Genomic DNA, 14056 nt, shown 5'->3' with positions numbered 1-14056 from the left:
AATGCGGGGAGTTCAAGGTGGGCTGTTTTACTCCTTCAGAACAGCTTGCCACTCAGCGTAGGGGAGGGCAGAACTAGGAATTTAGGTAAGAAGGAGGTTATCTGTTTGTTTCCCAGTCAAAAATACTGGACATCTGGTTTAGCATGTGTCCAGCTTACACATTTTGGCTGAGGATAAAACAAAACTAAGAACCACAGCAGGCCAGAGCATATCAATGCTACAATTGTTCTCTCATTCCATTTTGTGCTTCTACCTACCTTGTTTTTAAAGCATGTTGCTACTTGAAACTGTTCCACATCAGCTACCACCTCTCCATCCAAGAAAAGAGCATACACTAGAAGTCTGATGTCAGGAAGGAAGTCATTGCCAACAGTCAGGGTGAATGAGAAGGAACCCTGTAGATCTGCACAAGACAACAGCAAAGAAGAGGGAGAAAGCTCTCACTTGAGTTCACACCATGCAGAATCAGCTGATTGGGGTAGGATACACAATAAGAATCAGAAGAGGGAATTCAATGCTTTCTACCTGTAGACATGAACACCCCACACATACACTGCCACAGATTACAGATTAACAATAATCCCATTATACTAGTCACTACTTTGGCTCAAGGTTGGCAAAAATATCTTTTTCTTCCTGTACCTTAGATAAGCAGGCAAGCTACACAATTTTTTATCTTCTCCAAAGATACAAGGTAGCAGCAAAATCAAAAGGTTGGGTATTAGGTTAATTAGACAAGACAGAAGAAGGACACTTGTCTAGAAGGCCACTGAACTGTTGAGAGTGGAGGTTGTGTTGGTCTAATGAGGTGGACCACACAATAAGAACTCATTTCAACAGCTTCTTCCTGTGGATAATAGTAACACCTGCAGAGATTGTCATTGGTTGGCAGTCACAAATTTCTGGTATTTGTTATGGTGCACTTAATTTTCATGAGGTTCTACTCACTCTCATGCTGGAGAATTGATACCTGCTTCTCTCCACTGAAAAGGATCCTGCCTTTGGAAATCACCTGAAGAGCAAAGAGAAGAGCCATTGAAGGGCCGGAATTCTGCAGGTATGAGGAGAGTGAGAAAAGAACAAAAGAAGAGAGAAGGAAACATCTGACATACTGCCACAGAAGCTCCTCTGGTAGGCTATGCCCTAAAGAGGTGGTGATAGCTGGGAAGGGACTTCAGAGGTATTGGTTAGGACATGAGAAGTTGCCACTTATGAAGCCAGAGGTACATCTGAGGCTAGCACTAGCAGCTGTTTTTAAGCACCACTGAAGTCTGATTTCACAATGTTAGGATACAACATTTTTCAAACTTATGAATGAGCTCAGTTCAGTAACCCATATACTAATAACCTCTCAGCTAGACTGAAAGTAGTCGGACCCTTGCTTTGGACTCACTTTCCTGTAACTGAACTTCATCAAGACATGGTAATGTACCTCTGGAGTGCATCAAGGCCCTGGCAATTTCAAGTTTTTGTTTTGTTTTGTTTTGTTTTGTTTTGTTTGTTTGCTTTTCTGTATGGAACCAGGCCAGGGGAAGTCAGCTGCACCAGAGATTGCCTCTGAGTTCACATAACAGAAATTAAGGTGAATGGCAGGTATCTATCACCCAAGGTTAGGCCAGGACAAACAAAGCAAAGCAGCTGGAGAATAGGAGAAGGCCCAGGATCTTGAGGATAGGAGGACAGGAGGTTGGGGCAGAACAGAACACACAAACTGACCTTTACTGTCCTGGGAACAATATACTCTTTACCAAGAGTATCTGTGTGCTATTGTGAAAAAGATAAATACCAGTAAGTGTGACCTTGCCCGAGATTCAGATGTCTTCTCTGCTCACCAAGTAGTAGAAATCAATGTGGTCTGCTTTAGAGCTGAGTTTATTCTGGTCAAGGATGTAATCTACTTGCACTTCCTGCTCTTGATCACAGGGCATCACATCATTCCTGGCCTTGATCTCAAGGAAGCTGTTGCTCTCAGAGTAGAAAGGTTTCAGCCAGTGTAAGCTATCCTCAATACCTTCAGATTTCTTCTCAGTGTCATTTCCAAGGTAGTAGGTGCCCTTCAGAGCACAAAAACACAAGTAAGCAGTCAGTATGACCTGACAAAGGAGCTTGTATACTTTGAGTCTGCAGAAAATACTAAGTTATTACCTGGCAGATGACACATCTGTATGTCATCTTGTTTAAGGTCATCATTTTGTTTAAGGTCAATTTTGAAGCCAATAACACTTTATCTTACAAAGTTTTAGCAAAAATCTAAGTTTAGTAGCTTTGCTCACAATCTTACTCTTCCTCTTTTATCTTTCCATGGGAACACACTTACCATCAGTCTGTAACTGTCCAGCATGAATGCAACACCCATGTTTTGTGTTTGTACTTTTGCTTAGATGCCCTTAAGTACAACAGGTGCCAAAACAGCTCTTGCATGATGAAGGTCTACTTCCCTGTGGAGAATCTAAGGCTCTGCAGACAATATCTGTGGGCCTATGAACAGGAATTAAAGCCTGTCCCTGGGCTCCCTGAGGACAGAAATCTACCTCCCAGATTACAGAGCCTCCAATCACCAAACCACATCAACCAAAATTAGGGGACCTCACCCTGGATAGGCTAGGGTCTCAGGGGAAAACATCCAGAGCAATAGTTCCTTCCAGTCTGAGAAACAAGTAGCAATGGGAGGTCATACTGCTTGGGCATGAATCCCTCATCAGCTGCAAGGAATGCAGAGAGTTGGAAAGATGCATGTACTGCCAGGCTGGCAGCAGTGAGCTTCAGGTGTAGGATCAGAAGGTGTCAAGAGAAGACAAGTGCTTCAAAGTCTGGTATTGAAAGGGAGGTCAAATGAGATTAGAAGCCAGAAGATTGTGCCCCAAAAACCTCAGGTGTCTTCCACTTTCTGCCCCATTCCTCCACCTGTCCTTACTTTATTTATCTTTTCACTGTGGGTGATGCTCACCTTCAAAGAAACCAGTGTGCTGTTCCAGCTGGTGGTATCCAGTGAGAAGTGGACTTCCCCTTTCTCATCTGTGAGGAATGACAGGTGTGTCTCCTCATCGTCTATGTCAATTGTTAGGTAGACTGTTTCATTTTGGAGGGGAGAGTCATCACTGTGGCATAACATCTACAGACAAGGGAAGGAAGATAACAACCCTCATGCCACACTCCCAGGCCCGACAGTGCTTAATACTAATTATTACTATCATTAGGCTTTCTACATGTAAGTCTTTTGAGTTTTCAGACAGGTTGGAAGGGTCCAAATAAAAACTGAATAAATACACAAAAACACCAGTGTGCAGCAGTTCAGGACCAGAAACAAAGTATAGTGCAGCTATGCTATACTATACTACACTACACTACACTACACTACACTACACTACACTACACTACACTACACTATACCTATAGTTGGCTATAGGTAAAATTTACCTATATTGGGTAAAAAAGAGGTAATTTCCTTGGATCTTGAACTTTTTCTTGGACAATGCTCCAAGATCCTAGAAGATCAGAAACTGTCCTGTCTCCAGCAACTTAACTCTTACTGTTTTTTGCCCTCCTTCATGATGTGATTAGTACTGGCCCAGATGAAAGTGTTTCTAGCTCCAATGGGACAGCAGTCCTAGCATCATGCTGTGGACTTGGGTCAGAAATGACTGCCAGTGAATGGATACACAAGGCTCTAGTGGTTTCTCCCAAGCTGTCATAACCATTTGAACAGCTGTCCACAGGTAATAATACTTCCCTGCTGCCGACACCCCCATCCCATATGCCTTATATCACTCAGACTAGTTTCAGGAGCTGCTCCTGAGGAGGCTCTCAGAGACTGCAGCCGGCTCCAAAATTCCTTTTCAGGGAAATTACTGAGTTAGGGTGTAGAGAAGAAATGGCTTCCATAGAAGGCTTCACTCATAGTTGCTGGATATTGACAGAGCAGCACTTTCCCAGAGACTGCTTCTTTCTATCTACAGAAAATTAGACCTATGATGTATTCTCAGCAGAGAAGGGACCTATGGGTGTTACCTTCCCTGTGTATGGTAATCCACGTTTGTAGAATGGATGGACATTGATAAATTCTATAGACTTAATTCTTGTCACAATAGAAATTATAGATATATTTTCAGTCTTTGCTCCTGTGTGGAGAGAGAAGAAATCTGTTAAATCCCAGCAGTGCTTTTAGGAAGCAGAAGATGAGAATATCCTTTTACACTACCTACATCTAAATTTAAAAAAGAGAATACATTCTTCTAGTGTACGATTCCCTCAATCTCTCTGGGATATTTGCTTAATGACAGGATACATCAAACCTTATAAGCACATATTTCTAATGTTTTTGCAGATTAAGAGAAATCAGATGACTGTTCTGGTATAGACAACTATATTGTAGATGCCTAAAAGTGGCCTGAGAAACCCCACCCACAGTGTGGCAGTTCAAAAAATTGACACCTCCAGTTGCCAGAACAATGGGATATTAACACTGATGCTGACAACCTACCTCTTCATAGTCAATAATGTAGCAGAATAAAAGGGAGCAGAATGGGATTCCTGACAGCAGAAGAGTCCATAAGCAACCCTGCCTCAGGCTTAGGAAGTGAGAGGACAAGAGACTCTGTGAGTAGGGACTACCTGCTGGGATGGTGCGCTACAATTAGCAAGAACTGTGAGGATTTGTTGCAGACTTTTCCATGACTAGCCAGGGCTTTGCAAATGGTTGAGGAACTCCTCAGTGTCGAGGCAGTCACTGAAATGACATCTACATGCTTGTGGAGATGAAGGGTAGAGAGGATTAGGAAATCTGGTCCTAACAGGTGGAAGAGGTGCTAGAATAGAGAACATCATGCATGATAGAAGACTAGGGAACTTTCTTCATGAATTCCTTTCAAAAGGAATTCAACTGCTGCACAAAAGCCAAAACCAAAAAAAATCAAACAAGGAAATGAAAAGCTGTCTGCAAGGATTGGAACTTTTCACATGTCCTCCAGTACCTGTTCCAGTTTCCTCCATTTCCCCTCTCACATATAGGTAGCTGTCAGATTCATTTAATTCCAGAGTCTTTGTCTTCACCGTAAAAGTAGTACAGCCATTCTTGTCTGTCTGGAGAAACATGAACAGAAAGAAAGAGCATAATGTGGAGGTAGAGGAGCTGTTTCACAGATGCTGGGTAATCCTAAAGAAGTATTTCCAAATACTTGTGGAGCAGTGGGAAGTTCAAAAACCTGTAATTGCAGAAATCTGCCACGGATACCTTAGCTAGAGAACAAACCCATCACACTTGGATCAAAGTCATCAAAAATTGGCATCAAAATGTGCTTCAGACAAATGATACAATGGTTAGCTATGTCACAGGCTAATATGGAGACTGGATTAAGCCTGCTCCCTGCCTTTAAAAGAGCATTGGTGTCTACCTGAGCTGGAGGTAGCCTTCTCCCTAAAACTGTGGTCCTGATGAATTAATGCTGATCTGATGGCATTCTAGTCACAGCTGTCTCTGTGATGTGGCTATGCTAAACAAGGACACCCAGCCAGTTACAGATTTCAAGAGCTGTGCCAGTCATTAGGTAGAGACTGGGTACAGACATCCTGCCATGAGAGTGGGGGTGGACAAAGTGTTTCTAGCTGTGTCTGTTAAGTTCTCTGGAGAACCTTGCATGGCTTTTTGCATGCTATGTGAGAGGAAGCTGGCATGCATCGTTCCAGATGGAGATATTTTACTACTGGATGGATTTTAAAAAATGCAGAGATCCAGTTGGATTTTCATATTCTGGCTTGTTGCTGGCTCACCTGACATTTAAAAATATTTTCTTGTGACTTGAAAGCTAAAAGAGCTGCATCTGAAAGCTGAGGGAAAAAAAAAAAAAAAAAAAAAAAAAAAAAAAAAAAACCTTGGGGCTTAACCAAAAACATATAATGAGCACAAATGTGCAGAAAGTGTAACCAGCACCAGACCTAATATTTTACAGGACACTGGTAAATTTAAGATTATCTTTTAACTGTGTGAACAGAGCAAGAAATGGTACATTAAGCCACTGACTATCTGATTGTCTGATTTACTGTTTACTGGTGGGAATGGTCACAAGGCTGAATATACCAGTTGTCTGATTCTGCACAGTATGATACAGATTCTTGGGAAAGGCCACAGGTACCATCACTTACACAGAACTCACACCTTCTCCTGAATTACTGAGTCAGATATGGGCAGCCAGAACAGTAATTCAAGTAATACAGGAATTACAGGAAGAGAAATCAATCAGGTCTAAGAAGTGGAAAGACACCAGATTAAACCGATTTGTGTACATCAGAGGTGCAGTCAGGCAGATTAAGAGGACAGATGGACAGACATTTCCATCAGGTGATACTTTCCACTCTCTCATATTTCCACCTACCCAGCTCTGTTTTTTCCTCATCTCAGTAGAATTTGAGAAATCTCTCTTGAAAAGTTGTAATGATGTCAAAAAAGTAATGTCTATTTTGCCTTGAACGGGCTTCCCATAGGTATACCTGTGTCACAGGGTGGAAACACACACCTGAAGATGAGCTGCTTCAGCAGAAAAATTGAACCAGGCCCCCCCCCCCCCTATCAGGGATGAAGTGGAGCCTGGGAGAGTGTTGTATCTTGTTTGTTCGGGAACTTCAGCTCACCCCTGCAAAACAGTTTACATTTCTCTCCACCCACTATACATCAGGAATGCATTTCAAGCCACTGTCTCAAGTGTGCCCCTGATCAGCATCCTTAGTGTCCTTCAGTCTCACAGTAAATGAGAAAGAGTCAGTTCCACAGAGCGATCTGGCTCCCTCAACAAGGTAATGAAAGAACGTCATACTGGAAGGCCACTTCTCTACTACCAGCAGTTTAAAGGTGATTGTGGAGCCAAAGGACAGATACCACAATGGTACTCACTTGCCACATAACTTCAGCTGAAATTCCTCATCCGCTGTACTGATAAAGGGAGGGTGCTCAATCTCTAATTCAATTTTTGTCAGCTCTGCAGACAGAGGCATGGAAGAGGGGAAGAGGCATGGAAAAGAGGCATGAAGAGAAAGGAAAAAAAAAAAAGCAGTACTGAGTATGGTGTGCACTGACTTGAAATTCTGCTGTAACTGCAGTCAAGATAGTAAGGACCCCAGTTATTCATCCCCATGTTGTGATAGTGCTTACTCCCTTTGCCTCCCTCTGATGCTACAATTCCGAAAAGGATTGCTTTCTACTCTAGCTCCGTCAGGCATAAACATTGTAAACAGGTTAGAATCACTGCAACTGATCTGGGTTAGGGCATGATGCAGCTCCCTGTTATGGCAGCTGACGGGAGCGAACAGTACATTTAGCTTAGAGGAGCGTGACAATGAGCAGCAGAAAGTGCTCACCACAGGGTCCAGCTGCAGCTAGAACAAGATCTGAAGTCTTGTCAGACTACAACATCTGCCTTGTACCCTACTCAGCTGCAGAACATTCAGACCAGCATGAGATGAGTGCCCAGACCTATCTATGTCCCTGATCTGTTCTTCTCCCAGGGCAAAAGGTCTGACGAACACAGCCACGTCTCTTCTCTACCTACCCACACTGCTCTTCCCTCACCTCTGTTGTCCAAGTCTCACCATATTCTTTAACGACGAAGGTATTTTTAGCCATGTCTTGTTGCACTGAGATGGTATACTTCCCAAGAGCTGCTTCAGAGGCCAAGGGGAAGGACAGATCCACAATGCCATGTCTTGATTTTACATTCTGCCACTCAGCAATACGGTTACGTTTAGGATCCTATTTGGGAAGGAACATTCAGAGACACAAAGTCACACTGGGAGCATAGGTACCTGGAAGGTCCAACCATACTCAGGCACAAGAAGGCACTATCAGGGCTTAACCTTGCCCCAGCAGAGAGGATCCCTGGTCACAGCAGAAACCACCAGGTGAGATTCCTTCTCCTCCCTCCGGTACCCTTTTACTGAACTGTTGACTTGCAAAGGCTGTCAGTAAAGCTACTGGGAAGTGGTAATACCACAGAACCATAGGAAGGAAAAGCAGCTGTACTGTATCTATTGAGCATTTTGCCTTGTGCTTCTGCTCTGATTCATTACTGCCATGCCTCTAGCTCAGCTATGTGCTGGTTTGAAAGAAGAGCCCAGGCTGACCAGGTAGAAAAGAGTTCAGATGACTTATTTATAGGGTTACATTTGTGGCACAGCTCAGTCAAGGAGAGAAAGGGCACAGTGGAAGAGACAGACTCCCTCTGGTCAGTTCTTTGTCACTTACCAGCAGCCATATCTGGGGATACTGTAAAAAAAAAAAAAAAAAAAAAGACACAAGCTCAGTTTTGTATAGAGCAAAACAGCATCCATGTGAACCAGAAAAGTTCTGCTCCATCCAGACCCTACGTTATGTCTCCTCCTTCTTCTGTGCTAGCACACACTGCAGTCTTTCTCCAGGGGACCAACGGATGCGTGGTTTCCCTTCAAAGATCGCTTGCCTTTAGGACTTAACAGGCATGCAGGGAGAGGGAAATGTCTCTTTCAAAAGCCTCTCAGTGTATATCATGCTGAGGCTCCTCCATCTATAAATGCATGGAGTGAAACTCACCTCATTTTTAATGACTTTAAGGTCATTGTCAAGGTTCACAATTCGAAATTTCACTGGAAATACAAAGGAAAGGATAGTAAAGCATTCTGCATTCAACATGTCCTTGCACAAATCTTGTTCTCCCTTTCTGTTCTCCTATATCTATGTATATCTCTGTTTACCTTAGAGGTATTCAGGTCTTCCCCCAAACAGCCCCTCCCAGCACCTGCCTTCCAGTCCCAACCCCAGCCCCCAACCCACCCAGGACTCTGTCTGGGAGGTTTATATGCAGCTGCAGGCTGCTGGAAGGATTATAATGATGTGTAAAACAGTGGGGTTGGTCTTTCTGCAGTCTGTTCATATTGTGAAAACTGTGGAATAATCCTCCATATTTCTACAGCCTGGAGGTGCTCTAAGCACAAAGCATCTATGCTGTGACTTTAAGCTTTACTCAAGTGTAAACAAGTATTCAAAAAATAACAAGGGATTGCCTAGTGTCCTAGAGAGTTCTGGCTTTCCTTTTGGCTTTATGAGAGATACTTCAAAAGAACAACACCGAGGAGCAGCAGGCTGAGCATTTGGTACAGCACGGCTTATGGGGGAACATCCTGACTCACATCGTTCCTGGAAACACTGAAAAAAGAGACCTGCTTTCTTCTAGCTCCAAAAGGCCTAGCTTGGTGCACTTGATGAAGTCTTCCCTCAAAATGTGGCTGCTACCTTAATCCTTCCCTCCCCATTTCCACGTCACCTTCTTGCCTTACCTGTTTCTCCAGGTTTGTATAAGGCCTTGTCTGTCTCTACCAGAATTATGTTCTTCTGGGGCTTGACCAGCACCTTCTTGCGACCCTCAAAGAGCACACTGTCATCGCTGTGTATCAGGACATGCAGAAAAACCACCTCCTCTGACTGTCAGAGTAAAATAAAAACTGCCTAAGACTAGAAGTAATTTGAAGGGGAAACCGAGGCTACCAAAATCTCCAATTCAGTCTTCTCTGTCCCCTTTCTTTGATTTAGCTCTTTCCTTTCTTTAGTCATAGACTTCCACACACCCCCCGGTTTCCTTATTCTCTTTTCTCTGCCTTTCCCCTTGTCACACTTGTGCATTTCTACATTTCTTTCTCCCCATTGCTATCTTTCCCACCATGCAACTCCTCCCTTTAATATGGCTCAGACACAGGAGAGGCTGAAGCTCTCTAGTTTGTAAGAGGAGAGGCAGCCAAGAAAGGTGTCTTACTTGTGAAGCTGAAGCATCTGTTTCCCAGGGAGTTAACTCTGGTACCTAGGTTGATTGATGTAAGGAAAGAAATAGAAAAAAAATCATCAGAGATCTTGCATCTTATCCCAGATGTGAGACATCACCTCACTGTTAAACAATCCTCAAACTTCAGAGTCCAAACTCCACTGCACGAATCAGCCTCTAGACCACTTAATATTGCTTGAAGAAGAAGCAGTCACCATCTGTCTTTTATTCATGAATGTAAGAGTGAACCATATGACATATCATTCTCCCTGTCACAGAAATTGAAGATTGTTTTACAAATAAACAAAACAAAACAAACGAACAAAAAAACACATAGGGAAGACAGATATGGAGCTGACTAAGGCAGTAATGGGAAAAAGATACTGGTCAGGCAAAAACTTTGGACATCTCACTATCAGAAAGACTAAGCTCACCAGGAGAAAGTGTTTTTGTTTGTTTGTTTTTGTTTTGTTTTGCTTTGCTTTGTTTTGTTTTGTTTTAACTACAGATGTCCCTGGCTTTCCAGAACCAGGATTCACTCTCTCCTAAGTCCTGGAACCAAACACTTTGTTAAATACTGTCTTGCTGATAAAAGAACCAGAACTGACTACAGACCGTTCTCGAGTTCTGCTGGATCTGTAGGGCAATAAGAGCATAGGCACAGCAACTTAGTATGGTGCTGAAGGAGACAGGGAGAGTTTGTAGAGTCTCAGCACCAGACACATCTCCACGTCTCTCCAGCAATGTAACTGGAATTCCTGTAGTCATGTCAGAGCCTCAGTGTAGCTAGTTCAGCTAACTACAACAATAGGATGAAATCAGCTGACAGATTTTTTTTTAAAATATTTTCTACGCTGTGAAAGATTGCCTAGTTTGTTAGGTTCTAGGACACTCTTGTATTTTGCCTTGAACTGTTAGGAAAAGATACTTCACCTGCTTGGAACCTCATGGCAAGACAGAGAAGGACAGTGTGTCAAGAGAGCACTCCTGTCTGAAGTGGGAGTAAGATCATCTACTGACAAGTCAGCAACCACAGCTACACTCACCTGGAAGGTGATGCACTCAAAAGTACCTGGCTTCTCCACGTCCTGTTCCACCAGTGTGTGATTCTTGGTTTCCATCTCCAGGGTGACAGCCAGGTGAACAGCCTCAGTCAGGGAGCTGAGGTGAATGCAGAGCTTCTCCTCTTGCGAATGGTGAATGACAGCAGGGAACACCACCATGTAGTGACTAGAAGAGAGCAGATGTTCAGAAACAATTCAGAGCATGAGGTGGACAGGCCAGAATAAATCTCTGCTGCACTCATGGAGAGGCACATCAAAGGTCTGAAATGCCTAAGAGGCCTACAGTGAAGGAATTATGGTGCAGCTCCTTTTCCATGCCAGAAAGAAGCAACACGCCCAGCATGGAACCAGACGGCTCCTGGTATGTGTCTGTCACCACCTTGCCACCAGCCAGGACACAGCTGCCCCAGCAGCAAGTACACAAGAACAGAAAGTTTAGGTGAGGAATGAAGCTGAAAACTCAGTGACCAAGGCATAAGGCTTCAGGCCTCACACCAAATTTCATCTTCACAAGCACAGGATGAATGAAGGCAAACTTGTGGCTTCTGTAGCTTTTCAGTGTGTACAGTGCACTGCTAGTGCGGTGCCTGCACTAGCATATACCAGGGGCTTCACCTGCAGTGGTGCTTGACACCCAGAGCTCCAAAGTAACTCAGAAGGAACTGCTTCTGCTCAGCCTCCCTAATAACAAGATTCCCTACATGCAGCTCTGTGATGCTAAACCATGCAGCACCTCAGCACTAAACCCTTCAACGACAGTCCTTTCCACCAAGCCCCCCAAAATCAAAAGATAATCTCACGGTTCCAGGCTTGCTTCAGCTGCAACTGGGAATAGGGTCAGGGCTAAAAGGAGCACTGGTGCTCCCATTGCTTGGGCTGGGAAAGACAGCTGTCAAGATCCGCACAGGAGGAGAGAGTAGCCTGTACTGATGGGCTATAACAATCCTAAATACACCCCTCAGATGTTCCTAAGGCCAAAGTGTGGGGGAAGTTTATATACGGAGATTATATCTCTTCCAGGCTAATGACACTAGCTAATATTTACTTATTTCCACCAATGGCAGAGTAAAGGCCACACAGCACTGTTCTCCACCCACGTCTAAGCTCAGATGGCATTCCAGGTGGTGGGATGTCAGAGCGCTGTGGGGAACATGTGGAGTGGGTGACCTCTAACCCAAACTGAAGGGGACTTAGGAGAAAAGCTCACCTCAGTTTTGGCTGGTCTGGATTCTGGCTGTAGCATCCCAAGGGAGACAAAGCAACTATTATCCTTAGCTTGTGAAAAAGGATCCTCAGCACTCTGACTGTGCTTTATCAGTGATCTTCCCCTCATCCAGTTTTCATCAGTGCTTGAATTCAAAATCTTTCAATTAATTTCAATTTCAATTTCCTTCCCTCCCCCTCCCCCAAGAAACAAACAAACAAACAAACAAACAAACAAAAAAGCAGAGAGCACATGGAAGCAAAGTGAGAAAGAAAACAATTATTTTCTGCTTCCCATCAACAAGCAATGTTTGGCCACGTCCTGGGAAGCAGGGCCTTGATATGTGTAGCAGTTGTTCAAGAGGACAGATGTCTTCATAACGAGAGCCCCCCATCCTCCTTCCCCTTTCCCACCATTTACTGCTGAGTGCTGAGTATGACACCCCATGGTATGGAATATCCCTTTGGTTGGTTTAGGTCAGCTGCCCTGGTAATGTCGCCTCCCCACCTCTTGCCAACCCACAGCCTACTGGCTCTGGGGAGCTTTGAAGACAGTTTTGATGCTGTGCCAGCACTGCTCAACAATAGACACAACGCTGGTGTGCTACCAATGCTGTTCTAGCTACAAGCTGTGATTCTGTGAAGTGCAGAGTGCAGCACTGTATGGGCTGCCACAGGGAAAGTTAAGTCCATCCCAGCCAGGTCCAGTTCACAGCTTCATCCAACCATAACGTATTTCTACACTGACACCACCACCAATCTGCTTCAGACTCCTACCAGGTACTGCAAACTTCTATTTCATTTTTCTGAATGGCAGCAGTGGCAGATGAAGTGAGCAGGGCTTGGACCTATTTGCCTTCTAGGTACAACCTTGTTTGAAGGTTGTTGTCCTCATCTTGCTTTGGCCACAGCTGTGTTTTTGCAGATCATAACCAAAGGTACACAATATAGAATGAATCTGCCGTCTGCCCACTCTTTGATCCCAGCTGAAGCAATCCCATGGATTTACTTTGGCATGGAGTCTGTGTATGTGTATCCACTCTCTGAGCTCACAGAGCAATGTAACTGCAACGTGCACCTTTAACCTAGCACAGATATTCAGATAATCTGCAGGTTTGAAGCACTGTATGTCACTGATCTGGGAATACATTTGATTATCTGAAATAAACAGGGTTTTGACTTCAAGCCTAAATTAGCCAGACAAAAAACAGAATTCGATCTGATTGCAGAAACATTCCCCACAGCTCTGCAACTCTGAATGGTCATCAAGTTAGCCGCCTCAGAATTTAAATGGGAACAGAAAGACAACTAAAACATAATAAAGTGTTAAAGTTCTTCCCTTCTTCCAGGGAGAAGCTAGGGGCATTATGAGAGCTGTATGTGGAGCCCTGGATTGGCTTGGCCAGAGGCTGCAGGTCAGGAATGAAGTTTCAACACAAAATGAATAGTACATAAAGAAGTTCTACAGAAGAAATTCAAACCTAAAGCAAAATTAAACTTACATCACAAACAACAAATTTGCCCAAACATGTTTCCAGTGTTTCCAGGTCACTTCTTTACTTTGAGGGTGACAGAGCATTGAAACAGGCTGACCAGAGAGGCTGTGGAGCCTCCTTCTCTGGAGATATTCAAACCCCACCTGGATGCCACCCTGAGCAACATGCTCTAGGTGATCCTGCTCGGCAGGGGATGGACTAGATGATCTTCAGAGGTCCCTTCCATCCTCTGCCACTCTGTGATTATGTGATTCTGTAACAAAATCCCACTAAAGACACCTTTGTAAAAATTAAGCCCCCATACCAAATCAAGTATCTGAGCATTCCTGCTGTCATCAGCTATGCTGCATAAGATAAGGCAGAGAAACACATCTCCCAGAGAAATATCAACAAGGCTTACAAAGCCTTGGGGAAAGTGCCTTCAGTGCCTCGGCAATAAACATTGTCTCCACCCCTTCCACCCGCCCACATCCCAGCCCCAGCCATGCACAGCATGATTTCCACCTTCTTGGTTTTG

The 14056-nt window shown here is 44.0% G+C and overlaps 1 protein-coding gene across 3 annotated transcripts in view; it reads right to left on the bottom strand.

The window, feature by feature from the left end:
- The window catches only part of LOC311441410 (alpha-2-macroglobulin-like protein 1), a 29213-nt gene extending 17419 nt beyond the window's left edge, over positions 1–11794 (bottom strand). For 2 of the 3 annotated variants that reach the window (XM_084529520.1, XM_084529521.1), the window contains exons 1-15: positions 11641–11794; positions 10823–11006; positions 9771–9815; positions 9298–9442; positions 8555–8607; positions 8231–8251; positions 7579–7738; positions 6884–6968; positions 6369–6483; positions 4971–5079; positions 4009–4118; positions 2948–3112; positions 1833–2054; positions 949–1012; positions 258–403 (exon numbers count right to left, since the gene is read on the bottom strand). In XM_084529520.1, the coding sequence (XP_084385646.1) occupies positions 258–403; positions 949–1012; positions 1833–2054; positions 2948–3112; positions 4009–4118; positions 4971–5079; positions 6369–6483; positions 6884–6968; positions 7579–7738; positions 8231–8251; positions 8555–8607; positions 9298–9442; positions 9771–9815; positions 10823–11006; positions 11641–11708 (1692 nt within the window). In that variant the 5' untranslated portion in view covers positions 11709–11794. The remainder of the gene's footprint in view (positions 1–257; positions 404–948; positions 1013–1832; positions 2055–2947; positions 3113–4008; positions 4119–4970; positions 5080–6368; positions 6484–6883; positions 6969–7578; positions 7739–8230; positions 8252–8554; positions 8608–9297; positions 9443–9770; positions 9816–10822; positions 11007–11640) is intronic. The other variant, XM_084529522.1, reaches the window with a different exon arrangement.
- Between the last annotated feature and the right edge of the window lie 2262 nt (positions 11795–14056).

The sequence above is a fragment of the Aythya ferina genome, assembly GCF_964211825.1.
Source record: "Aythya ferina genome assembly, chromosome: 1".
In the NCBI taxonomy this organism is placed as follows: Eukaryota; Metazoa; Chordata; class Aves; order Anseriformes; family Anatidae; genus Aythya; species Aythya ferina.
The sequence above is the reverse complement of the archived record's forward strand: the minus strand, read 5'-3'. Positions and strand labels throughout refer to the sequence as shown.